At 51.7% G+C, this 23,974-nt stretch overlaps 6 protein-coding genes across 6 annotated transcripts; all 6 read left to right on the top strand.

The window, feature by feature from the left end:
* Positions 1–306: 306 nt before the first annotated feature.
* On the top strand, positions 307–2,399 carry K460DRAFT_273991 (HET-domain-containing protein; the record flags this gene model as incomplete). Its single annotated transcript, XM_040927923.1, has 2 exons — positions 307–700; positions 790–2,399. 2 exons carry the CDS (start codon positions 307–309, stop codon positions 2,397–2,399), a joined length of 2,004 nt encoding a protein of 667 aa, XP_040792226.1.
* Positions 2,400–2,875: 476 nt separating this feature from the next.
* On the top strand, positions 2,876–4,288 carry K460DRAFT_244201 (uncharacterized protein; the record flags this gene model as incomplete). Its single annotated transcript, XM_040927334.1, has 1 exon — positions 2,876–4,288. A coding segment is annotated over one exon (1,413 nt), but the record flags the coding sequence as incomplete, so codon positions are not given.
* Positions 4,289–6,149: 1,861 nt separating this feature from the next.
* Positions 6,150–7,943, top strand: K460DRAFT_372113 (uncharacterized protein; the record flags this gene model as incomplete). Its single annotated transcript, XM_040934477.1, has 4 exons — positions 6,150–6,634; positions 6,683–6,898; positions 6,946–7,132; positions 7,182–7,943. 4 exons carry the CDS (start codon positions 6,150–6,152, stop codon positions 7,941–7,943), a joined length of 1,650 nt encoding a protein of 549 aa, XP_040792224.1.
* A 779-nt stretch (positions 7,944–8,722) lies between these two features.
* On the top strand, positions 8,723–9,211 carry K460DRAFT_349829 (uncharacterized protein; the record flags this gene model as incomplete). Its single annotated transcript, XM_040931444.1, has 2 exons — positions 8,723–9,066; positions 9,127–9,211. The coding sequence occupies 2 exons, from the start codon at positions 8,723–8,725 to the stop codon at positions 9,209–9,211; spliced, it is 429 nt and encodes a 142-aa protein (XP_040792223.1).
* A 1,301-nt stretch (positions 9,212–10,512) lies between these two features.
* K460DRAFT_399773 (HET-domain-containing protein) lies at positions 10,513–13,327 on the top strand (the record flags this gene model as incomplete). Its single annotated transcript, XM_040936261.1, has 2 exons — positions 10,513–11,760; positions 12,902–13,327. The coding sequence occupies 2 exons, from the start codon at positions 10,513–10,515 to the stop codon at positions 13,325–13,327; spliced, it is 1,674 nt and encodes a 557-aa protein (XP_040792222.1).
* Positions 13,328–21,914: 8,587 nt separating this feature from the next.
* Positions 21,915–22,385, top strand: K460DRAFT_399770 (uncharacterized protein; the record flags this gene model as incomplete). Its single annotated transcript, XM_040936260.1, has 2 exons — positions 21,915–22,244; positions 22,308–22,385. The coding sequence occupies 2 exons, from the start codon at positions 21,915–21,917 to the stop codon at positions 22,383–22,385; spliced, it is 408 nt and encodes a 135-aa protein (XP_040792221.1).
* Positions 22,386–23,974: the final 1,589 nt, after the last annotated feature.

The following is a 23,974-nucleotide window of genomic DNA, read 5'->3' as shown; positions in this document are numbered from 1 at the left end:
TATTATTATATATTATTAATTATAGCTAGTTACTATAGAATTAATTATTAAAAATTAGATTTTTTGGCTTTTTACTAGGGAAAAGTGGCTCAACCCCTGTCCTGGCTCATCTCGCGTCCGACCACTGTACGCCGCAACCCATCTAGCTCCTTGGCGAAAGGGAAACTACCGTCTTGGACCACCTGCCTCATTGCCTGACGGCATCATCCACCAAACGAAATCTCGCCCTTGTCTAATCTCTCCTCCCAAAGGGGCTGAGTGCATTGCATTTCCCGCAATTTTACTCAAAGGCGCCTCAGGCGGCCAATGCCTTTGCCCAAGTCGCTGCGGCGCCCGGTGGTGCGCCGTACCTCTTCGTCTTCGTCCGTGGGCCAGACACAACGCAAGAAATGCCGCACGTGCAATGGTCTTGATCCGAGAGGCCATGCAAGCACAGTATGTCTTGATGAGACTGCGAAGGAACCGAAGGCGAGCCTGAGCCTCGTTCTCGATGCTTTGAATTTGTCGAAGACGAAGGATACGGCTAGAGGTGGATGTAGATTCTGCAATGTCTTAATCTTGGTCTTGGACGCTTTCTTTGAGAAGTGGAGAGGTGCGAGGGTGAGAATTAATGTCGACTTGAAAGAGAAAGGGACTATCAAAGTGAGCCTCGATGGCGAGCGATGGAAGAATGAAGTTGTTGAGATATATGCTGGTTCAGGTAGGTAGTCTGCTCTTCCACCCTTCTGCATTATACAGACCTACCATTCCGTGGCGTTTTCGTTCAGATGATAACCTGATGCACTCTAGTATCTCGCACCCCCTGGCCTACCCTTGGTACGGCTCATCATATTCCAGTCAACTCTGGGTCCGATGAGACATTTAACTTTATTCGGCGCTGCATTCAAGGCTGCATCGCGAACCCCAAACATACAGCCTGCAGATTTTCATGCAAGTCTTCGATATCAGCGCCAAAGCGACTCTTGGACGTCGGCCGAGCTTCATCCCCGATTCGGCTCGTCGACACCCAGGGAAAGAGTTTTCAATATGTTGCACTATCGCATTGCTGGGGCTCGGCGACCATGCTCAAAACAACGAAATCCAATTGGCCTAAGCTAGCTATCAACATTTCTTTCAACTCTTTACCTCCACTCTTCCAAGATGCAATCATCATCACCCGCCAACTGGGCTTGCGGTTCATCTGGATTGACTCTCTATGTATTATTCAAGATAGCCTGAGGGATTGGGAATTAGAGTCTTCCAAAATGGGAAGCATCTATCAGAACAGCTACATCACGATATCCGCAACGAACTCTGGCGACGGCAGCGCCAGATGTCTTGCGGAGAGGCGAAAGCCCATCAAGATACCCTACGAAAACACCACCAAGAAGGAGTTCGCGCTACGAGCAAGGAAGGTACTGGATCACCACCCCACCTCCGATCCCAATAGCGGGCCCGCAAGGCCAGTGGGTCCACTTACATTCCGCGCTTGGGCTCTACAAGAGCATGTGCTTAGTACTAGAGTACTTCATTACACAGCGACTGAGCTGTTGTTTGAGTGTAAGTCCTCTTATCGTTGCGAGTGTATGCCCGACCGGAAGGCATACCCAACAACGCCATCCCTTATCCCAAAAGCGGTAGCAAGCAAGAAGATCGAATTTGTATGGCAGGCATGGCAGCGTATCGTTGCGCAGTATACTTTGAGGAGTCTGACTGTCCCTGGGGATAAACTGCCCGCAATATCTGGTATCGCAAGCAAGATCAGGAAAGCAACACACTCAGAGTATATCGCAGGACTTTGGAAGGGTAATATAGCCTTGGATCTGTTGTGGCATGCCTCCCCTCCTGCGACATCAGGTAGTGGTGCCTTTGTTTTGGACACATGGCGGGCGCCATCCTTCTCTTGGGCAAGTCTTGATGTAGCCATTACTTACACCTTCCTGGATGATGAGGAGCGTGAGACCTTCACGCCTACAGCAGCTCTTTTAGCTTCATCGATTGTGCCTACTGGGTTGAATCCGATGGGTGCCGTCTCTGGCGGATCTCTCACGCTACGGGGCCCCACAACTCCTGCCATCCTGTCCTCCGACCAAAAGCACGGGAAATGGGCTTACACGCTTTTGATCAAAGGCACGAGCTCAATACACATCACGAACGACTGCTTTCTTGTGGATAGTAGTTTCAAGACTGAAGGAGGCGGAAAGGAAGAAACTGTGCGGCGCGCGCGACCGAGCGATCCTTTGCGCCACTTTAAAGCATGCGTGCTTTGCTTGAGCGTTGCAAGATACGACAATATCGTCGCAGGACTCGTCCTGGGCGTGTCCGAGCAGAATCCTGAGGCTTGGGAAAGACTGGGCACTTTTGCAGCGGGAACAGAGGCCTTTCAAAAGTCAGAGGAAAAGGAAGTGATCCTCGTATGACTCGGTCGAAATTATAAAAAAACGTTCTAGACTTCTCATGTTGAGCGATATCACGTGGAGCCGTGTCGATTTCCCGTTAGCGCCGGGTGGACGAAACATATTGAAACGTCCGCAATATCGCTTGTCACCCATGCAACCCGCGCCCTCTTATCATTCCACCACTCGCATCAGCAATAGTATCCGCCATGTGGAGCCGTCACTCCCCGCATGTCCATGCATCAAAATGTTTCCGAGATGGCTGCCGTCCGTGCCGGTTGCTTAGTCCAGGCCCAAGGTCCTGGTGCAAATGGCATGTTTCAAGGCGGGTCTTGTTTATATAGGAGCGATACCTTCACGATGTGGTGATCTTTACCGCTTCACGATCTTTGGAAGATTCGTTTCTTGTTCGTTCTTGTCACTCTTTTGACTTTGACTTTTGGTTCGCTGGTCGTTCGTTTCTACAGTCACTCTTTTTGTACATCTGACCTGTTTGCAATATGCTGCATTCAACCTTACTTTTTTCCCTGCTCGCGGGTGCTGCTGTCGCCCAGCTCTCTGACAGCAATCTCAAGACGCACGTCGGAAGCCTCGCGCTCTCGGCATCCTTCAATCCTATCAAGGATTCGTATTGGACCGGATTGCCTCACCATCGCCGTACACCCTTTGCTGTTTCGCCTGACGGCAAGTCAGCTTATCTCGCATACCTCGACGCTTCCGACACCAATGTCCATGTCCAGCAAGTCGATCCTACGACCTTCGCTTCCGTGGGCGAGGCTGTAACCATTACAGGAGGAAAGGAAGCTGGTGGACTGGTCGCACACGACGATGGTTTTGCCCTTCTCACAAATGAGGCCATGCCCTCTGGCACCGCCAACGCGCCTCCCGCCAACACCCCGGTAGCTGTCCTCTACCGTTACACTGCCGGCAAACAGACCTTCAAGACCTTCCTCGGTGGCCCGTCCAACGTGGGAGGCCAGGGCGCTTTGGCATCACCAGATCTGAACGGCGATCTCGCATTCTCTAAAGCTACCGGCATGTATGGCGCATACTTCGTCGTCACTGCGTACTCTGGCGCCGCACAAGGCCATTTCGGTGATGCTATCCAGTACGTCAGCGAGAAGGGAGCGCTCCAGCAGATCGAGGGCGCCAGCTCAAGCTGGGGTTGCTCACACAACACTGGCATTGCATTCGAGGCTGCCGACTCGGTTCCTTTCCCCAGTATCTGCTCTGAGGATCAGGGTGCTATCTGGCTGAACACCGGAGGCACCGGTATGAGTGGTGTCAAGATCTCAAACGAAAACGTAACAAATGGCGCCGGCAACGAGGCCATGGGTGGCATGTCTGGTTCCTACAGTGGCCTTGCCCGCTTCATCGGTAGCGACTCGTACATCTTCTCATGGGTGTCGCGAGGTGCCAAGGACTTGACCACCAACACCTGGTTGGGCGGCGATGCCACGCATTCTGTCAACCGAACCGTGAACCGCAATGTCGCTATCGCCACCTTCTCCGACAAGAAGACTATCAACGGCGAGCAAGCTACATCTAAGCTTGGACCCGATGGTGATTCGCAGGTCAACTGGATCACCACTGGATCCGCCGATTGCCAGAATGCCCACGTTGCTGCTTTTGACGGCACGAACGCTCTCGTCACCTGGGAGGAGATCGCCAACCCCCAGTGCGATTTCATTGCCATGGGATGCAAGGGTGCCTTCACTGGCTCTTACTTCCAGCTCGTCAACAACGGCAAGAAGGTCGGACAGCCTGTCAAGTCTACAAACGTCTACGTTGCTGGTGATATGGTCACCATGGCTGACGGACGTGTCTGCTGGCCGTATGTCGATATGAACTGGACGCTTGACGGACCGGCTCAGAGCCCTGCGAGCGTCAAGGCGATGAGTTTCGCGTGTATGGGTTTGAACGGTGCTGGATCTGGCAACTCTACACCTGCAGCTTCATCTAAGCCTGCTGCCTCCGAGACACCAGCTGCCACCACCGCCGCACCAGCCCAGTCATCTGTTACATCCGCTGCTCCCGCTCAGTCATCTGCTGCTGCCGAACAGCCAGCACCAGTGAGCGAGGTCGCCGAATCTATTGGCGCGCCCACCGTGATCGATACAAGTGCTGCGGCCACGCCTTCGGCTGCCCCTACAGCTCCCGCAGACTCTTCGCTGCCCACTTTTGAGCTCGTGACTTCGGGCGCGACCATTACGCCTCCAAGCACACCTGCTCCCGTAGCCGCGTCTAGCTCTCTCCCAGTCGATGACGATCAACCTGCTCCCTCCAAGTCGATCCAACTCCCTGCCTCTCAATCGTTCATCCCCTCCAAGGCCCCTGCCTTTACTTCAAGCACCAATGTACCCAATCCCTCCATTGGACCTATATCCTCTAGCACGCCATGCTCATCGTCGGTCGCACCATCGCAAACACCCGTGTACCCTACAGAAGGTGTCCCTAGCGAGGCCTCGAGCACCGCTCTTCCTGTTGAGACGCCCGCACCTGTGGAGTCCAACTCCCCAGCTGTTCCCACACCATGCTCCGAGAGCGAGATAGCCACCACCAAGGTCCCTTCCAGCGAGGAGGCGACCGGTACACCGCTGGACGCCGAAATCCCTACTAGTACTGCTGTCTCCCCTGAGCTTCCTCCCTACCCAACTGACTGGCCCGCCTTTCCATCTTACCCAACTGGCACCGGCCACGCAGGTCACCACGGACATGCAGGCCACCACCATGGAGGTAACCCTGGCTTCGGCTGGGGCCGTCCTCATGCATCCGGATTCTGGCCTAGCCGTGGACGCCCACGACCAAGCCGCGGATCCCCAAGGCCCACTGGTGGATTCGGTTACGGCCCTAGGCCCACGGTTGGCTTTGAGCCAGAGAAGTATGACTTCGGTCTGGGCCGTGGTGCGGCGAAGAGCACGCCGTGTACCTTGGAGACGAGGGTCAGGCCTACGGCTACCGCTGAGGCTCTTGTGCGTTAGGCTGATGGAGACGCGAATGCCGCTGATCCTGGATGAAAATTTCCTGCGATCTATCAGTGGCTACTGATTTTCTTATTTTGTTGATACTTCATTACTTCATGTATATACTTCCCTTCATCTTCCATAGGCCTCCAGGTGAGGCAAAAATCGAATAGCACATATGCTTACGACGTTCCACGCAACGTTTCATGCAAGATCACACATTGTTTGAACTATTCTGGTGCCTGCATGCAGATATGTCTGAGTATGTTGACTGGATTGTAGTAGGAAGTTTTGGACAGCACAGACATTCTCCTCATTCTAGCAGCAGATACGTCGTTGCTCACTACCAATGCCTGTATTGTTTATTCTGCGACTTACTAGCGTCCTCCTTGAAATCACTCCTTTAATCACAGTGTCTGAAAAGCCTGCACGACTAGTGCCAAGTTCATACGCTGCTCCATTTTCCACACACTTCGAGCTTGCACACACTCTCTGTGTCTTGCTTGAGTTCTAGGAGCTATCGTGGTTACGGATCTGCATGTGTAATCTAAAAAAGACTTTGGCGGACTGTGCTAAGTGGCGTACCTTTTTTGTGTACATACATAACGTAAGAGAGTGCCTAAATCGGGTACCTGGATGTTCAGTAGCGGTTCTGTACGTCACAACGGCCCGGATCCGAAGCGAGCTTGGCGCTCCTGCCCAGAAAGGTCTAGATGATGAACAGGGGTCGTCGACTTTCATAGTTGCAACGCTGACACCACGTTTCGACGCTGATTCACGCTGGCAGGCTTCAGATATCGACAATGTCACGATGAGCGAAAGCCAGAAGCTCCTGCATGAGCACCATTCAGACAGCGACTCTGAACCCGACTTCGAGCGGCGCCCGAGCCCACGACACCTGTCCCCATCGCCAGCTTCCTCGAGAGCTGCTTCGGCATCCCCAGCACTCCCTGGCTCGCGTCCCAATGGCAACATAAAGCGGCAGTCTTCATTTGCGCAGCCTCGGGTAGATGGCACCCCCAGAACGCCGAATCGAGTACGATTCGAAGAGCCATCGAGGGGTCTCAACGGAGATGCAGGCGGCGGCGACTGGATCGAGCTAGAAGGGGATGACTACATGGATGGCAATGGGAGTGATGGAAGAGAAAGAGTGCAGAGGTTGCCGCTGCTCACGGGCATTGAGGCGCCAAGCGTGACGGTTGCTGAAGAAGCTTTCGACCCGGAAGATCACTTGGAAAGTGCGCGGCCAAGAAGTGGCATGAAGAGCGCTTTTATGAACATGGCGAATAGCATAATGTAAGGAACAGTTTGAAAGAAGAGGTAGAGGGGGCTAACATGGAGCAGAGGCGCTGGCATCATCGGACAACCCTACGCTTTCCGCAACGCCGGCCTCGTCACTGGCACCATTCTCCTCATTGGACTTACCATTATAGTCGATTGGACCATCCGCCTGATTGTCATAAATTCAAAGCTCAGCGGCACCGATTCATTCCAGGCTACCGTACAGCACTGCTTTGGCAAATCAGGACTGGTGGCTATATCGCTGGCGCAATGGCTATTGTATGTGCAGCACCTGGGCACAGGGACGTACGCTGACTCCTGTCTAGTGCATTTGGCGGCATGGTGGCCTTCTGCGTTATAGTCGGCGATACCATACCAAGAGTCATGAACGCCCTCTTCCCTTCCCTAGCTGACACGCCGTTTCTCTGGCTCCTCACCAATAGACGAGCCATCATGATCCTGCTCATTCTCGGCGTCTCGTACCCTCTCTCGCTGTACCGCGACATTGCAAAGGCAAATACTACCCACAGGCCAGTGCAACTTTTAAGCTAATACCTTACAGCTTGCCAAAGCCAGCGGTCTCGCGCTAGTCAGCATGATCATTATCATTGTGACCATCATCACGCAATCCTTTCGCGTCCCCGCCGAGTCACGAGGGCAATTGCGTGGGTCCTTGGTCATCCATTCCGGCATCTTTGAAGCCATTGGCGTGATATCCTTTGCCTTTGTGTGCCACCACAACAGTCTCCTCATCTACGGATCGCTCCGGAAACCCACCATCGACCGCTTTTCCCGCGTCACACACTATAGTACTAGCATATCTCTAGTTGCGTGCCTTGCCATGGCACTATCGGGCTACCTGACTTTCGGGGACAAGACGCTCGGCAACGTGCTGAACAACTTTCCCAACGATAACGTAATGGTCAACATCGCCCGTATGTTCTTTGGTTTCAACATGCTTACCACGTTACCGCTCGAAGCGTTTGTGTGCAGAGAAGTGATGAACAATTACTGGTTTCCGGACGAACCGTTCGACCCGAACCGGCACTTGATCTTTACCACGGCACTGGTTGTGACGGCCTTGACTCTTTCCCTTCTTACTTGCGATCTCGGCATCGTGTTTGAGCTCTTCGGCGCCACCTCAGCATGCGCCCTAGCCTTTATTCTTCCTCCGTTGTGCTACATCAAGCTTTCGAAGAAGAGCTCGAAAACCTATCTGGCCATGGCTGTTGTAGCATTTGGATGCATTGTCATGGTCATCTCGATTATCAAGACGACAGAAAAGATGACAATGGGCACGGATGAGCCTGTGCAATGTAGTTAAACATGTGTGTATTATATATAGCGGTGCATTGGGAGGCGTCTAGTGATGTATGGGACTGGCAGCTTGCATTTGGTGAACTGAGAGGCAGCTCTGTATGCTCAGCTATGTTGGACGAATATTACAATCTATCAAAATAGCAAGTGACAACCGCCCATCGTTGCAGAAATTTAGCGCGGATCTCTGAGATAACCCGACAGGCTGGCATCCGGATCGAATCCGCTCGAAAGATAGGCGAGGACATGTTTGCTGGGATATCTGGGTAACACGGCATCGAGTAGGTCGTGTTTAGTATAAACTTAGAGTAACTTAAGCGCACTAGCATGTGGGCAAGACCCTGACCCCGTACTCTTAGCAGACGGAAGACGCGCTAACAATGCCGAAGCCCCAAGTATTATCATGTTGCGTCAAACACCAATCTCTCCACCTCCTCGGGCTTGAATTCTCGTTTATTGAGATTGGATGACGATGCGGCTGCTGCGATGCGCTGTGTTGTTGCGCCGTCACCTGGTTCTGGGGGCAGATTGACGTCATGCGCACGGTTCGGCTTCCTGAGGCATGATTTCCTGCTTTACGAGACAAAGACACCGCCTATGTCATGCCCAGCAAACAAACTGTATAAACACTCGCGATTCTCGCCGCCTGCTGGCTTTCTGCACTATCAGCTTTCAAGTCTGTTTTGAATCCAATCTCGATTTCTAATCGCACTTCAACTTCAACTTCAACTTCAACTACTCAACCTCAACCCCAACCCCAACCACCACCACCACCAGTTCAACACCATGCCTCTCTTCGGATCCCGCCGCGAGCCAACTCCTCCCCCCGTCACCACGGCACCTGCACGCAAGCCATCGCTCTTCCACCGTCGTCGGTCATCATCTCCATCTCTCCGCGACCAGCGCCACAGCACTACGCACCACAACACGACCCACACCACATCCCCAAAGCGCACTTCAGGCATGTTCAACCGCAGCTCCGGCGACCCGAGCATCCACGCGGCCAAGCAATCCCTTCTCCAAGCTGAGACTGCCGAGAGAGAAGCAGACCGCGCCTTGTTCGCTGCTAAGAACGCCGTGCGAGACGCCAGGGCCAATATGGCTAGGTTGGAGCGTGAGGCTGCTGAGGAGTAAGTATCTACCTCTCCTGAATGTGTGTTTATTGTAATTCAATACTAATTATTTGTTAGGGCTCGTCTTGCAAAGATCAAGCAGGGTGAGGCTAAGGCGCTGGGCAAGAAAGGCCGCGCCCTTGGACGCCACGATCATATCTGAGAACAGTACTGTTCTCTAGCCTGCGCATCAGCCTGTGCGCGTCGGCATCGATAGATCCCGATTGGCTTTTCTCTTGTACGATTACCAGCGATGACAGTCATGAAGCGAGGAGTTGTGTTTTTGATTGGGAGTTTAATACCTTTGTATAGTACTTGGCGATGCATTTGGGGCGTTCAATATCTATCATGTTCACGCATCTCAACTGAGTTTACCCCGAGTTTTCATTTCGTGCAGTATCTGAGTTACTGAATGATCTATTCTACGTAAAGCCAACATCTAAGTCATTTATCTCCTATCTAGCGCCCGTTACAGCTCGCCTGTACTGTGTATGCGGGGCAAATTTCGATCTACTGCATCTAGTAGAGCGGGGAGCCGGCAGGTCGGGGCAGTAGAGCAAAGGTAAGCAGACAAGGAAATGGACGTGGTAGGCAAGGTTCGCGTAGCAGGTTGGGCTCGAATAGCTTGTTTTAACTGGGCAGGCTGATATAGGCACCAAAGTATACTTGACATTGTAGCTCAGATCCTTTTCGGGTGCAGCAATTGATCAGACAATTGGCTCGGACACAATGCAAAGTTATGCAGAGCTGAGCCCCCGCTGATAACACGACAGATTCTAAATTGCTGGACATGTGCGCCATACATGAGGCATTTATTCTATAGGCTAGTCTTGCATTACACGTCACTTTTGATTATGTGTATAATGCTAAAGCAGGGGAGTTTCCAAGCGCGTGATTACAAACGAAACTAAACCAGCCCTCTGACGTGGCACCTAGTCCTGCAGGCTGAAAGACAGGCTTATTTCTAGTACAGAGCCCCTCACTCTCTCTATAATGTTAGTCCAAGAGCTAGAAGCAGCCCAAATAGCTTTCATTCTATTACAACTACTTCAATCTCACGTTAGCTATTGAAGAATGACATGACGAATAATTACAAAAGCAAAGCGCTTCATTAGCAAGAAAATGGCACATATCGACACTCTAGAACACGATTCCTTAGTTCACTTCGCATCGGTCCCATCCTCAGACTCGTTCTGTGAGACTTGCAAAATAATTCTTGAACGGGATTACTTTTCTATAGGACTCCAATCTTTAAGTACATCGGCAGAGTCTGGCTGTCAGGAATGTCGCCTTCGGTATCTCGGCGTGCTCCGAGCGCTTGGGGAACCTGTTCCAAATACAGAAGCATCAGTCACGTTCAAACGGGACCTTACATTCATACTGAGGATGTGGAATAATCGCGTCCATGGCGACTATTGAGTCTATTTCTATACGGAGATTGATCAAGCAAAGTCCTCGTGGCCTATGGTTGGTGTCGGCCGTGCTGTCCACCCGCGAAGGTCCACTGATTTGGCAATCTTTCAGGAGTGGCTAAGGATATGCCGCGAAACCCACACAAATTGTCGCCAAAATGAAGATGTAAAGTTGCCGACGCGCGTCCTAGATATTGGTTCTAGCACCTTCGATCATATCAAATTAAGAGAAGTCTCGGGTTCGACAGGATCCTACGTTGCCCTTAGTCATTGCTGGGGTGGCAAAATCGCGGTACAGACTACGCAAAACAACCTTCACGCCTACAAGAAAGAAATCAATTTTGGCTGTCTGCCTAAGGATTTCCAGGACGCTGTGACAGTCACAAGGAGCCTTGGTCTAAAGTATCTCTGGATTGATGCGTTGTGCATCATTCAGGATAGTACAGAGGATTGGGTGAAAGAGTCGGGAAATATGGCGGCTGTTTACCAAAACGCTTATATAGTTCTGGGGGCAGACATGTCGGATAACGCACACGGCGGATTTTTAGAAAACGAAGAAGGCGGTTATCCTAGAGAGGATGTACCAGTAGCTATTGTTGATAGCGAAAATACAACCGTATACGCTCGATGGCAAAATAAATTGCACCGGAATCCGTGTGCGGTGTTCATGAATGGCCTGAGGCTTGCGGATACTGGTGAACCTCTTATGCAAAGAGCGTGGACATTGCAGGAGCAACTGCTAGCCTCTCGAATGGTGCACTTGGCAAGGAAGGAGATGATATGGGAATGCGACTCAGCGTTATCCTGTGAATGTATGGAGCTGGACAGAGGCATCTCAGCCGAAAACGAGAGGATTCGCTATCACAAAGCATTAAATTCCCATTCCGCCGACAAGTTCAAGATTTGGTACGAAGTTGTGAATGACGCAGCGGCTCGGGGCCTCACTGAACCCAGCGACATACTCCCAGCTCTCTCTGGACTGGCTCATCATTTTCAAGAACACGGCGCTGGGCCCTACCTAGCTGGTCTATGGCGAAATGACTTGCCGCGAGGACTTCTGTGGCGCACGTGTGACGCACGGAATAGTTCTCGCGCAAGTCCGTATCGAGCACCCTCATGGTCCTGGGTATCAATACAAGGCGAGAGCGCTATGTATGAGGGAAGTGTGTTTGACTACCACTCAGAGCTAAAGCATGTATATGCCAACGTTCTGGAAGCAGAATGCCATACAGAGGCAGAGGATCCTTGTGGCGCTGTTTACAGCGGTAGGATGAAGGTTTCTGCGCCTGTTTCAGAAATGGTATACCGAAGCTCTACTCGGTTGGAGCTTTTACACGAAGCAAGCGACCACCCTATCGTATCATCTATAGATTCTCGCTTCGATTTCAGTCCGAATCAAGGTGAAGTCCTATCTTGCTTATTTATTGCAGTAATCACATTAGGGCCTCGCCTTCGTAGATGTAGGGGTTTGATTCTACGGAAGCGGCAAGATCTCTCAGGTTTTATATTTGAAAGAGTTGGAATGTTTGCCGTTGAGCCTGGAGTATTACAAGAGTATGCAGAGATTATAAAAAGAGAAGAAGTAGAAATCGTTTAATATAATATCGTATTTTACTACTGAGATATAAGAGAGAGAGATTGAAATATAGAATTAGACCTGCGTAAGGTTTGTTGTCATTAAATAGTAACGTTATATTAGGTCTATTTAATCTGTATCTACAGGAAGGCCCTCTGCTAGTACCTAACTAGCTTAGTCTATAGTAACATTAGTAGAGGTATATTACACCTGCCGTACTTGACACCAGGAATCTCATGATGCATCCACCCTTTTCAATTTTCGTTTCAGACTATCGTAACCGTTGACTCCCTCCATCATAGCTTCTCATCTCTCTGTTAGCTTCAGGCTGGGAAGGGTGGTGAGAAGAGGAGTAAATCAGTCGACGAGGCCAAGAAGGAAGACGACGGCGAAGAAGAAATTCTATCATGTGATGGTAGAGTTGACTGGTAGATAAGATGCAGAGGTGGATGATTTGATAAAGACCTAGAGCGGAAGGGAATGCTTTCACTGTTTACGCTCATGACGCGCCGGCCCAACTGTGACGAGGGCTTGTGAACTGGCTTCGCAAACACAAACTTCGCTGTTTGAGTGCATCATAAGATGAATACAGCTATATAAACCCTTCTGCGGATCCTCTTTCTCCCTTCTATCCCACACCTCCCTTCACAGAGTCCCACAATTGATTATATACCTGGAAATAGTTTGGAGTAACTTGATTCTCAGGCTTGTGTACGGCCTTTCAAACATGAAGATTATCGCCGTTGGGGTAGGCGATTGTTGGGGTGAAACCGGTTCGAAAGGGTGGATTTATGTGTTGGTGTGGAAGAATACATGACAAGTTCGCAACCGCTTTTTGGAACTGCTAACATATAATAGCTCATAGACAGCCACGACTTCTATCCAAACTCAAGAATCCCACCCCAGTACAAAGATGGCAGGCCAGAAACGCACCTCACGCAGGTCTCCTTCCTCTCTCGCGGACGCATATCGCGACATCCCCGGCCTTCTAGCCCGTGAAGCCACCGACCCTCTCCGTCAGCAAGCCCTTTCGCACATCACAAACCCGAGAGAAACACCACTTCCCACTAACTGGGTCTCGGAGCGTATCAAGGTCAGAGACGCGAGGAAGAATCAGCGCAAAGAAGCCCTCCAGAAAGCCGAGCGCATCATCAAGGCCCGGCTGGTGGGATCTTTCGTGACGGCCGAGGAGGTTCACTGGGCCAACCAGATCTGCAAGGAAGAGGAGGCAGCTGAAAACGCTAAGCACAAGGCGAAGGCAGAACTGATTGTGATGGGTACTGCAAATTAGAAAGATGACACTGAGGACTACAATGACATCCATGGTGGTCGACTAGATGTCCTGTTCGATAGTCAGGTCTGATAAGATATCATAGCCCAACCCCTAGAAAGTAATTCTTACTCGGGCCTTGGACACCCTCGAGTACACGACTACCAACTAGACTGCTCACACTGGCTCACCGGGGGCAGCCAAAGAGGGGTATGAAAGCGGAAGGACAGCCCTGGAGAGGCTCAATGGACGTGGATGAAAGGGACGAAGTCGAGGAAAGGTTCCATGACATTGACGAAGACGGCAGCGTCAAATGTATGTAGATGTATTCTTGATCTCATCGAAGAGAGATTCCAGAGCGGTCCGTCTAAGAAGAAGAATGTAAACTCCCTCTAGCCAAAACGTCTTCAATCAACTTCCTCGTTGTGCGAATTATTGACGTGTGCGTGAGCTCGTGCTCGGCCACAATCAACCACTCCGGTGACTTTTCGATTCTAGCTTACTCGTCGAGGTAAGCTTTTAGTCCGGACAATTCCAATCGAGCGGTTTGAGCCTTGCTAACAGCGGCTCTGAAGCGGTTGGCTACTCTATTGAAAGGCAACGAGGGGTGTCGTAGGGTGTTGGGAAAGAGTGTCGGTACCGTGTACATGGGGGAATAGAGCTGAAATTCCGTGTTGAAGGCCTAGGGTGTGTTTGATATATATTGAATGTACATAGCTTCGCGTGTAGCTCCAGCCTTCTTGATGTCTTGTGAACGGGAAATTTGAGTATCGCATGGGTGTGTATAGCTCTCAGGGTACGGGAGTGAAAGCTCCACATTGAGGTCGTTGATGGTTCTTATCGTGTAGGCATTGCTTCGCTCATTATGATGGTTGCTGGGGAGAACTGTTAGAGTTAAACGTAGGAGGCGGATTCTACTTCAAAAGATGTAGGTTGCTGAACAATGATGTTCCGAAAACCCTATATGGTGATTTCGAGGTCAACCAGAGTTCTCAGTCAATCACAGAGGCGGTGTTTCGATCTGAATCATTGGAACGTGCGATACGATTAGACTCTCGCCATCTAAGTGCTTCCTGATGCCCTTCAACGCCGTAGAAGCGCTCCATTACTCGCGATCGGGGCCATTACTGTTCTCAATGAGAATAGACACTAGCCGTAGCATCCGCTTGTAGACTGCGACTGCGACCCGTCCGACCAGAGCATTCGCAAGAAGAGGCCACGCCCAACTATCATCAGCGCCAGGCTCAACAGTCGCATTGTTTTCTTCAACTTCCAACAACTCGTCGTACTCGAACTCCATATGCTCGGTAGTTGGTGTCTCAGATGTGGTAGACGATAACCCCGCACTGTTGCCTCCGGGGCGTTTGTCCTCATGCTCTCTACCATTTACCCCTTCTGTGGTGTCTACGCTATCGATGTGGTGGTATTGACGACCCGCTCAGTTGACAGGCCCAGTCGCGCCCCCAGGTAGTAATAAAGTGTTGCCTTGACCATCTTCGAGTAACGTCGTGCCTGCCATCAGCCGGGGCGAGCCCACGCTGCCGAGCCAGGTTGGTCGGGTTCTGATTCCTGGAGGGCTCAACGGCTCGATCCCTTTCTTGCTGTAAGAGCGGTTCCCCCGCTGACCTGACCTTGACTCGACCTTCTGTGGTGTTCTTCGTTGCCAACTTATGGCTGCGGTCTCGCGGATATCCTCCAGGCTACGCTGATCTCCAAGGTAGTGTGGAGGATGGGCATTGAGAACTACTGTTCGCGCGTGGGGGGTTGTTAAAGGCGGAATTGTAACCTTTAAGGAGTCTTCGACAACAGTAGTAGTTGGCTCGACGTGAGCTCCGGGGGCTTGGGTTCAGCTACGACGGGAGTAGGAGGGTGGTTGAGTATGGGGCTTGTGAACTGCGAGGGGCTTTTGCTTCGAACAGCAGACAGAGTTCCCTGAGACTGAACTTGATCAGCTCCTAGGTTTGGTACTGAGGATTGGTAGAAGCTAGGGTATTCGAGAGCGAGGGTCGAGGGTCGAGGGTCGAGGTGGGCGCACTTTGGTTGTGCGGTCTGTTCATTTCACACGTTGATGTTTTGGTGGGCTTGTCCTTGAAGGCAGCCATCCTGGCGGCGGAGGTATTCTCTGCACCTCAGCGACCCACGCACGCTCAAAAGAGTCATGTTGAAGAGGAGGCTTCATTATGTTGAAGAGGAGGCTTCATTGTTACCAATGTACTTGCATCCGTTCGAGTGTATGTGCCAGTCACCCTTGTACGCCGCTCGCCTTCTGCCTCTTCCGTCAACACGTAATGCACCCCGGTCTGACTAATCTAGCCCACACTCACCGAGCGTATTTTGGTGTTCTTGTATTGCCCCTGGACGCGATTTTGCGTCAAGGCTTTGCAATGTCTAACCTTCCTACGCCACTTCTCCACATCCACACCTTAAAATCTCTCCAGAGTAGTGCGATTAGAATGCTACAGTCCGTGGCACCCTCCGCAAACTTCTCTGGTGCTGAGATCTTTTCGTTGTGGTGTTGCATCGCCATCTGTAGACCTGGGTGGTGAAATGATGTTAGCGAAACTATGCGTTGCCCCTCCAAGGTCGGTCCAAGGGACATATAAGTTTCGCCCTCTCACTCTCAACCTCCGCCTCCTCAACACCACTTTCCCAAACACCAACCTCGTTGCTCTCTCCATCTCTTGATCATGAATACCACACTGGGTGGCTTTCCAATACGCCCACGACGCTCGAGTCAATCTCTCGAGCTTCGCTGCAACGCCCTGCGCCGTTCCGGTCGGGCTCACTCGGTGCGGAGCTATTTGCTCTGCTGCTGACGGCCAGCGTAACGGCCAGCTTGACGACCAGCTTCAACACCACCCAGGTAAGTCGTTACACGATCCTTATCATCTCCTATCATGCTTGCACCGACGCGGCAACGTGCCATGCCTTTCGCTGCTGGCGGCCCTCACGCCTGTTGCCCTGGCAGCACCGGGGGTTTCACTACTCCTACACCCCATACCCTGCCACCCACCCCACCAGTCAACTCTTCATAGCGCCTTCCTTTCTGGAGCAATGCTTCGGTCAGATCACGCTCCTCGTCAGGAAACCCTGCTGATCACTTCTGCGAATAGCCAAGCTCCCAATCGGGTCAACCACCAGCAAGGCGACTGCAACCCCACCCGAGGATTAATAACCACAACAGCCAAAGTCCCGACTCGGAACAACCCTCGACTCTCGAAGGTCTACTGCGTCGGTCGTGGTGCGTGCTCCCCCTCTTATCACCTCCTCTTAGGACACAAATACTGACGATCACAGCAGCGGCCGCCATCTCTGTCACCACCTGACTGCTGTCGGCCCACGTCAGTGTGTTAGATGTTCGCATCTTCGAACAAGAAGAACGCACTGCTGACCATGACGCAAGTAAAGCCTAGCACTGCAACAGCCAAGCGATGTAGGACATCGCTACAATACTATGTCTCTCGTCCTCGTGAGATGCTGGGTACCAGCCAACGACATTTCGCTCGACTGTAAGTAGTACCTTACGAGATCCATCTCTTGACCACACTGACAACCTAAGGCTACAGAAACTCTCTGTATCAACGGTCGTACCCTTTACGAGAAGGCCATCGAATCCTCGCAGTCCGCGAGACGTATCCTTTACCGCGCCCCCAATCTATCACCTCTCCAAACGAACGGTGACACACCTTGAGGCGCGCTGTGTCTCGACTCGCTATCGACTTGCGCGAGGCAGGAGCCCTGGCCGTGATACCAAGATGCACTCAGCGAGTGGACTTAGACAGCTGCTCAAGCCTCCACTGTCAAGATCAAGGGTGTGAGCGCAAGCTGGACCGATACCGGTCATCGTCGGCTGACGGTAGAAGTAAGTTCATTCAATTTCATTTCCTCACATTTTACGCATCGACTTCGGCCTTGATCAACGAAAGCGCTTCCCTATAGCATCTTCGTTCGATCCTTTCTTGCCCAGGAGGGAAGAAAGCATGGCCAGACATGAAAAATCAACCTCGCGATGGCCGCCGTTTTCAGTAGCCAGTGTAGTATCTGTTGTTCTTGTTCTTTGAAACTCTCGACGGCGAGAGAAAATCTCGCGGTGGCTCGCGATCGCACGCAGGAACGTTCCATGATTGGTAGTGGCCGTTCCACTTCACACGATACGTGGGTTTCCGTGCTCGGACATTTGTTCTTCGGTTCCTCTCTTTTGTTTCGCTATTCATCGACGATCTTAGGTCCTGTGTCGAGAATGGTGCTAATACTTGACAGCCTAGGTCGCTACATTCATTTTGCGATCGATCGCAATATATGCCAAGCGCTTCATCGTGGCCTAAAGGATCCCTGGCAATGATCGAGTTTGCCATTCTGCGTTCAAGTGGTCCTCGAGCCAGCTGCGGGACTCCTTCCCACAGTCTTGCAGGCTAGCATGTGGGTATCGACTTCGACAAGTACGGTGGCTTGTCAATCTACGCTCCTGCTATGGAAGACACGGTTTCTAGCACTTCAACGTGTGCTTTTCGAGGTGAGTACTGCCTTTCTCTTCTCTTCTTTCGTATCCAAGATGAAGGGTTGAACCAATGATTGGTGTGAACAACCAATCGGCGACTTCTTCCCTACCATTTGATCTCGCTGAGGGAGCGCTCGAATATTGAACCCGCCTTGCCGTGTTCTGTTGTAGGTGAGGTTGCGGATCATATTGATTTCCCCAATGCTGCTAAAAGAGAGCTTCTGAGAAGGATATCCTGATGCTTTGTTGCTCAACCCATTAGCGCTGAACCTGTACTAACACCCTCGCAGAAGATACAACAACTGGATGTTTTCGCTAGATCCATACGAGGAGTTTGACCTGCGGTAAGTTGCACCATATTCTCTTATTAAATCTTCTCCACAAGATGAGGTGGCCATTGGCCCAAAACATGAGCAGAGATAACCTGGCCCCTACCCATGCCTCGTTGCCTTATACGTCATGCCTCGTTGCATTTTACTTTGACGAGGATGTGGTGTATGCTGTGGTTTTTGGTGCTGCTATACAGAGCTTCTGATGGACGTCGACTTTGCTGGATTTTCGAGAGTGCATGCGAAGCTCGGGCTAACAGTGTCGCAGAATCCTCTTGCGCTTGCAACTAGAAATACGTCAAGAGCGTTTGAGCCGTCAGACACACGCCGAATAGCCGATTGCAATCCGCCGCCTGTTTATGCCTCTCCAGGCTTCGCGCTGCTCGTCTTTAGTATGCCAGAGAACCTCATCGGGAGTCCAACGGTTCGTAACAGAGACACAACACTTTGTCAAGAACGCATCGAGAACAAGCTCGACCCAAGAGAAATTTACAACACAATACATAAAGGACGTCACAAGTAAATCGGAGGTGACGACTGGATCCGGCGAGGTCGGGGCCGGGTCCGAATAATCCTGTGGACCCCGAGCGCGACGTCAGTAGACGGCGTGGCTCGGGGAAATAGCAGGAGGTGGTGGCACCTCTGGACCCGGAGCGCGCAGTTGGTAGGCAGCGTGGCTCCCGGGTATAGCGGATAGTGGGCATACATAGGGCCGCTGATACGGACCACATTGACCGGCAAGATGGCCGTATTCGTATCAGCGATCCGGGCCCACAAGGACCCCGCAACCAGAGGTGTCATTACTGTGCTCGAAACTGTGGTGTGCCTGGGGATGCCGCAACCAGCGGTGTCATTACTGTGCTCGAAACCATGGTATCCCTCGGGAACACCATAGGTGATGACACCGCTGTGCTCGAAACCATGGCATCCCCGAGTACACCATAGGCGGTACCTTCAGATTGGGCGGGCGGACGGGGAGTTGAAGAGGCGGGTGGCCGCTGGTGCGGCTGTGGTATCGTAGAATATGCCACTCGATGTCTGGAGCAGCGATGCTCAACAATATAGAACTTGAGGGGCGACTCGTATACGTGCGCGAAGATCAGGCTTCTGAAGACGGCCTATATCTCGCGGCGCTGGTAGGATAGGCTGGGTCGGCCTTGGGAGGAAGTGGAGGAAGATGGGTGCGGTATAGTTCCGGAATCCCCGGTCTTTGATCTGGTACTCTGGTTGCAGTGTTGGGACTTTGGGCTCCGAGGGTGTTCAGGGCAGTGTATGGCGGCGCAGATTCCTGCTGCAGTTGACAATGTCCAGCATGGGCGATAGTACTGCATCATCTCTTACAGCCCATATCATTGCCAAATCTACCTCTTTTCGTCTTCAGCCCCCGGGCCCGGTACATCGTGCTCGTGTTATGAGGTAAGTACGTCCAAGCGACATGCTGAGCTGAGAAAGCTGTGCCCCTGGGTATTTGTTGCTTGTTTGCTGACTTTTGAAGGCTCGACGATTCCCCAGAACAATCATTTCCTCTCAGAAAACGCGTGAGATGCGTATACAAGATGTGAAGCTGATGGAGCGGATGAGGAAGAGATGGAGATTGTGTAAACCGAGGTTGATGTTGGTAGGGGGGCGTGGCTTCCCAGCCCCACGCTCGCTTCGCACCAACCCTCTCAGACGTCTGGCGACACTTCGTCCCTCCTTTTCATCAACGTTATACGCCAACCCGGGGGCTTTCGAGGTACCCAGATTTCTGTATGCTATTCTGTGGTTGCCGGCTCGACATTCTCGAGTGGTTATTGCGGTCGAACCACCGGTGTGGCGTTATGGAGGGCGGAATGGCTTCGACCGGTACGGATCGCTTCCAGTCAGGAACAGGAGGCATCAGGAACCGCGACGACGAAAGGGCAGATTGAGTTCCACTACCTGACCATGTAAGTTCTAATGCCAGAGAAAGAGGAGACGGTATTCCAGACGAACTTGCCGCTTGAAGAGCCTACACCGAGGCCCTGATTAACCCGGACGGCGGTCTGCTTTGCCCATCTGAGCCCGACTAATGGCCCCACGCTGTTGAGCGCACCGGGCTGGATTGCTTCAAGCCCCTTCTCCAAGATCCCGGGTAACGTGTTTTGATGCCCTCACGTCTAAGCAAATGCCGTCGTGCGCATTACCGCCAGATGTACGTTTCGGTAGGCAGAGGCCAAAGGCGGCGAGAATGCCTGACTGCGACAACAATGACGCCTGATAAAAGAATTAAAATCAAGACTGGAAGGAATTCCGCGGATGTTCGTGAGAAAAAGTGAGCCAGTACGATGTTGTGGAGGGTTACAGGTGATCCGCGAGGCCCACTCGCCACGGACGATGCTGCTGTCGGTCTTGCCAATTTGGAGAGACCGTCTGTAGCTCTGCATATTCTTCCAAGCGTGCCATGAAGCGCCATTGCCCTAGGGCTGGTCTTGTTGCTTGAGCATGTCCGTGTGGTGTTGCGGGGTCGATGGGGACTCTCGAGCTCGCCGCCGCAGAGGGATCCATCGTGGAAGCCAGCACGACTGCGAGAACTGCGCGGAGCCTAGGAAACTTTCATGAGTATTAAAAGAGCTTGTCGAGAGCGTTGTGGTGGTTCGGCCGTATGCGTGGTAAAGGTGGTGCAGAGGGAGCCGCACAAGCCGACGAAACTCACTTGCCCAAGCCCCGCCACGAAACGAAAGCGCAGACAGCGAGATGGCGGCCACAGTACCGTCATATTTTGGGTCCTCCCATAAAATGAGGCTGGCATTGTCTACCAGATCTACAGAGTAGGAGATGGTACCCCGCTCCTGGCTCCATCTGAGACTTGTTTGTCAAGCTTTCGTGGTGCACGAAAGAACAAGCAGAGCCGAAGGGGCTATAGGAACTGCAGCACATGTCTCGCTTCAAGATGTCACCCAAAATGCTTTCATCTATTACATGCGTAGCTCATGCGTGCTTCTCCGGCGCATATGGCATCCTCGAAACCATGGGCGACGACGAGTGCACATAGCAGAACAAGTTGCAACAAACAACCTGCAGGTCACAGATGTCGATTCATAAGCTACACATGCACGATGAAGTCTTCGTCTACAGGCGCGGGATTCCGGACTCAACATTGAAACAAATATATGCAGCGCCTATCTCCATCTGCATCGCAGCTGTTCCGACAAGTATGGTATATCTCCTATTGCCTATTCCTTCTATCAAGTCATCGTCATCCCTGTCTATCTCAGCCTCGTCCATGGTTATGCCTTCCATCAAGCCATCGTCATCTCTGTCTACCTCAGCCCCGTCCATGGTTATGCCTTGCCATTCAATCACACGTTGTGGTCTCCAATCTCCTCCACCAGCACTCGCTTCTAGCAGTCAACGTTTGCTGTGTTCTTTAACGTAAGCCATTGGCTCTCGTACTGGGCGCAGTGATGTCGCCGCGAAAGGTCTTGGTGTTGTAGGAAATACTGGGTGTAGGTAGGATCTGGAGGTTGCTACTCCCGCATCAGTGAATTGCAGCCCCTGCGAGATGTTGAAGTCACTTGGTCGAAGTCTTCTGATTGGGAGTCCATACGTCTAAGAGCTGGATGGGATACGACTGCCGACCAGGAGTATGACCTCCTCCCAGCCAAATGAGGGGCTATCAGTGGTGAAGGAGCCGTCGTCGCTCGGGTCTACGTCGGCTTGGCAAACCCCGTGACGCAGCGCAGGGGCCTCAGAGAGTAGCATATTTAAAGCCACCAATTCTGAAGATTTACAGCTCTTTGTGACTCCATACAACAGAAAAATGGACTCCAGACGCGACAACCACTTCTTCTGCGAGGAGCCCGTGCCTCGTCCGCCATTCGGCCCACACCCACGGCCCTCTTCTCCGCCGCCTCCTCCTCCTCCTCCTCCACCTGGCGGTTTTCCGAGGCGTCCTCCCGCTCGCGGTGACCCTCCCAACACCCCTCCAACCCCTGTCCGCCCGGGTGCGCAGAGCTTCGCGCAGTTCAGCTCCGCGCTGGCGACCTGGTCGCTTCAGGTCAAGATGGCCCACGATTCCCAACGGCGGGTGGCCAACCAATACACCGAGTACGAGCGGATCGTCGAGTACGTGGACTGGTTCCACAAGCTCGTAAGTCAATTTATTGTCACTGGTGGTAATTCGAAGTAACCTTTACTGATTGTTGTCCTCCAGGACGCAGATAGCAGACTCGCTGTCGCCCGCCGCGTCGAAGCTGCCCGTCTGTCCGGCGGTGCGAGCTGGGGAGGATGAGGGACGAGGACGACGATGACGATGATGATGATGATGACGACGACGACGACGACGGCGACGAGACGACTGGCTGGCGGCGTTTAGGTGCTGGGTTGGGTGGTCTTTTGCGGCGCCTCGGCGCTTGATCACGAATGAAATCTTTGTTTTGCGCTGGCTGCTTCTTTGCCGCGCCTCTCACCATCAGACTACACTTCTCATTGACTTGCTGTGATGACTGTGACCTCGACCATAACCTAGCCTGATGTTCTTCAATGCCTCACAACCTAAGCATTCTGCGATGCAAAGTGTATTGAAGTCAAGGAGCCCTACTTATAAGTACATCAACGTCCAACATGCAAATTGTACGCAAAACCTTTCACGAAGACGCATAAAACTAATGTAGGCTCATAGCCACGCCCCCGAATGCCTCTACGGTGATGGATATACCTGACCAGCTTCAATCGCTACAATCTTGAGAGCCTCCTGGGTTCTCGAGCACACTACGGTACACACTCCCTCTTCACGATGACACAAGAGCTACCGAATCGCTGAAAATATCCCAACTACTTCACCGGGGCGAACAATTTAGATTATGACCGACCTCGCCATCCATATGTTCTCCATGTTGTCGATACATTCACGAAGAGTGAATCCTTCATCAATGCTGAAGGCAACACAATGATTCCGATATATGAGTTAAGCCAGGCATATGAAATTTGCTACTGCACAAATCGTAAACATAGTGGTGGAGAGGAAGTTGAAGTGTAGTAGAGAGACAACTTTTCCAAACACTGTATCATGTACATGTCCAACTCCTGATATGAGAAATAAAGATAGGCTTATTCTCTCTTTGCCACGCTTTACAGTAAGAATACTAGATTACAAGGCTCCTGTGATTCTTCTATCTTGTCTTGAAAAGCGAACTTCGCCTCCGATGAGTTCTCATGCATTACACTGATCATTTTCTTCACAAAAAAGTGCAAGGCCATTTATTGTCCAAAGACCCACTGCATACGTAGCAAGTTTTAGGCTAATATGTGTATAAAGTATGGACATGCACCTCCAACCCTCAAAATTTCATAAAGTTCTCGAGTTTAATATATCTTCCAAGATTTCAAATGGCATATCCGGGGTAAAGAATAGCATTAGCAATTCGTAAAGTTATGCTTCCATGTCGGCTTCCAGCTTTTCTTTTCAACGCTTACTACGAACGAGTGGCGATGAGGTTGGTATGTCCATGTCAAGCTAGAGGTGATAGTCTATGCTTTTATGGGGAGAGACGACTAAAGAACCAAAGTGGGGTTGAATTGCCTTATTCCACAGGGATTGGAGAAAGCGACTTGTATACGCTTGGAATTCGGTATGGGGAACTAATGGTGGTCATCGAGAGAAGTAGGGGAACAAGAAGAAGAAAGGGAATAAATACATCTAGGTCTGGACCTTAACTCTGCCATACTAGGAGCATCAAGTGGCACTGATGCATTCTTGCTGCGAAGAAACAACCCTGGCTCGCTCAATAGCCCAGCGGATTGCCTCGACACTTACTGACTCGAGAATCTGTTACAAAGTGTCAAATACTCGCGATTCATAGGATCTACGCCAATAAAGGA

This window comes from Cucurbitaria berberidis (assembly GCF_010015615.1).
Source record: "Cucurbitaria berberidis CBS 394.84 unplaced genomic scaffold K460scaffold_1, whole genome shotgun sequence".
Taxonomy (NCBI): domain Eukaryota; kingdom Fungi; phylum Ascomycota; class Dothideomycetes; order Pleosporales; family Cucurbitariaceae; genus Cucurbitaria; species Cucurbitaria berberidis.
This window is presented reverse-complemented; position numbering and strand designations above follow the sequence as displayed.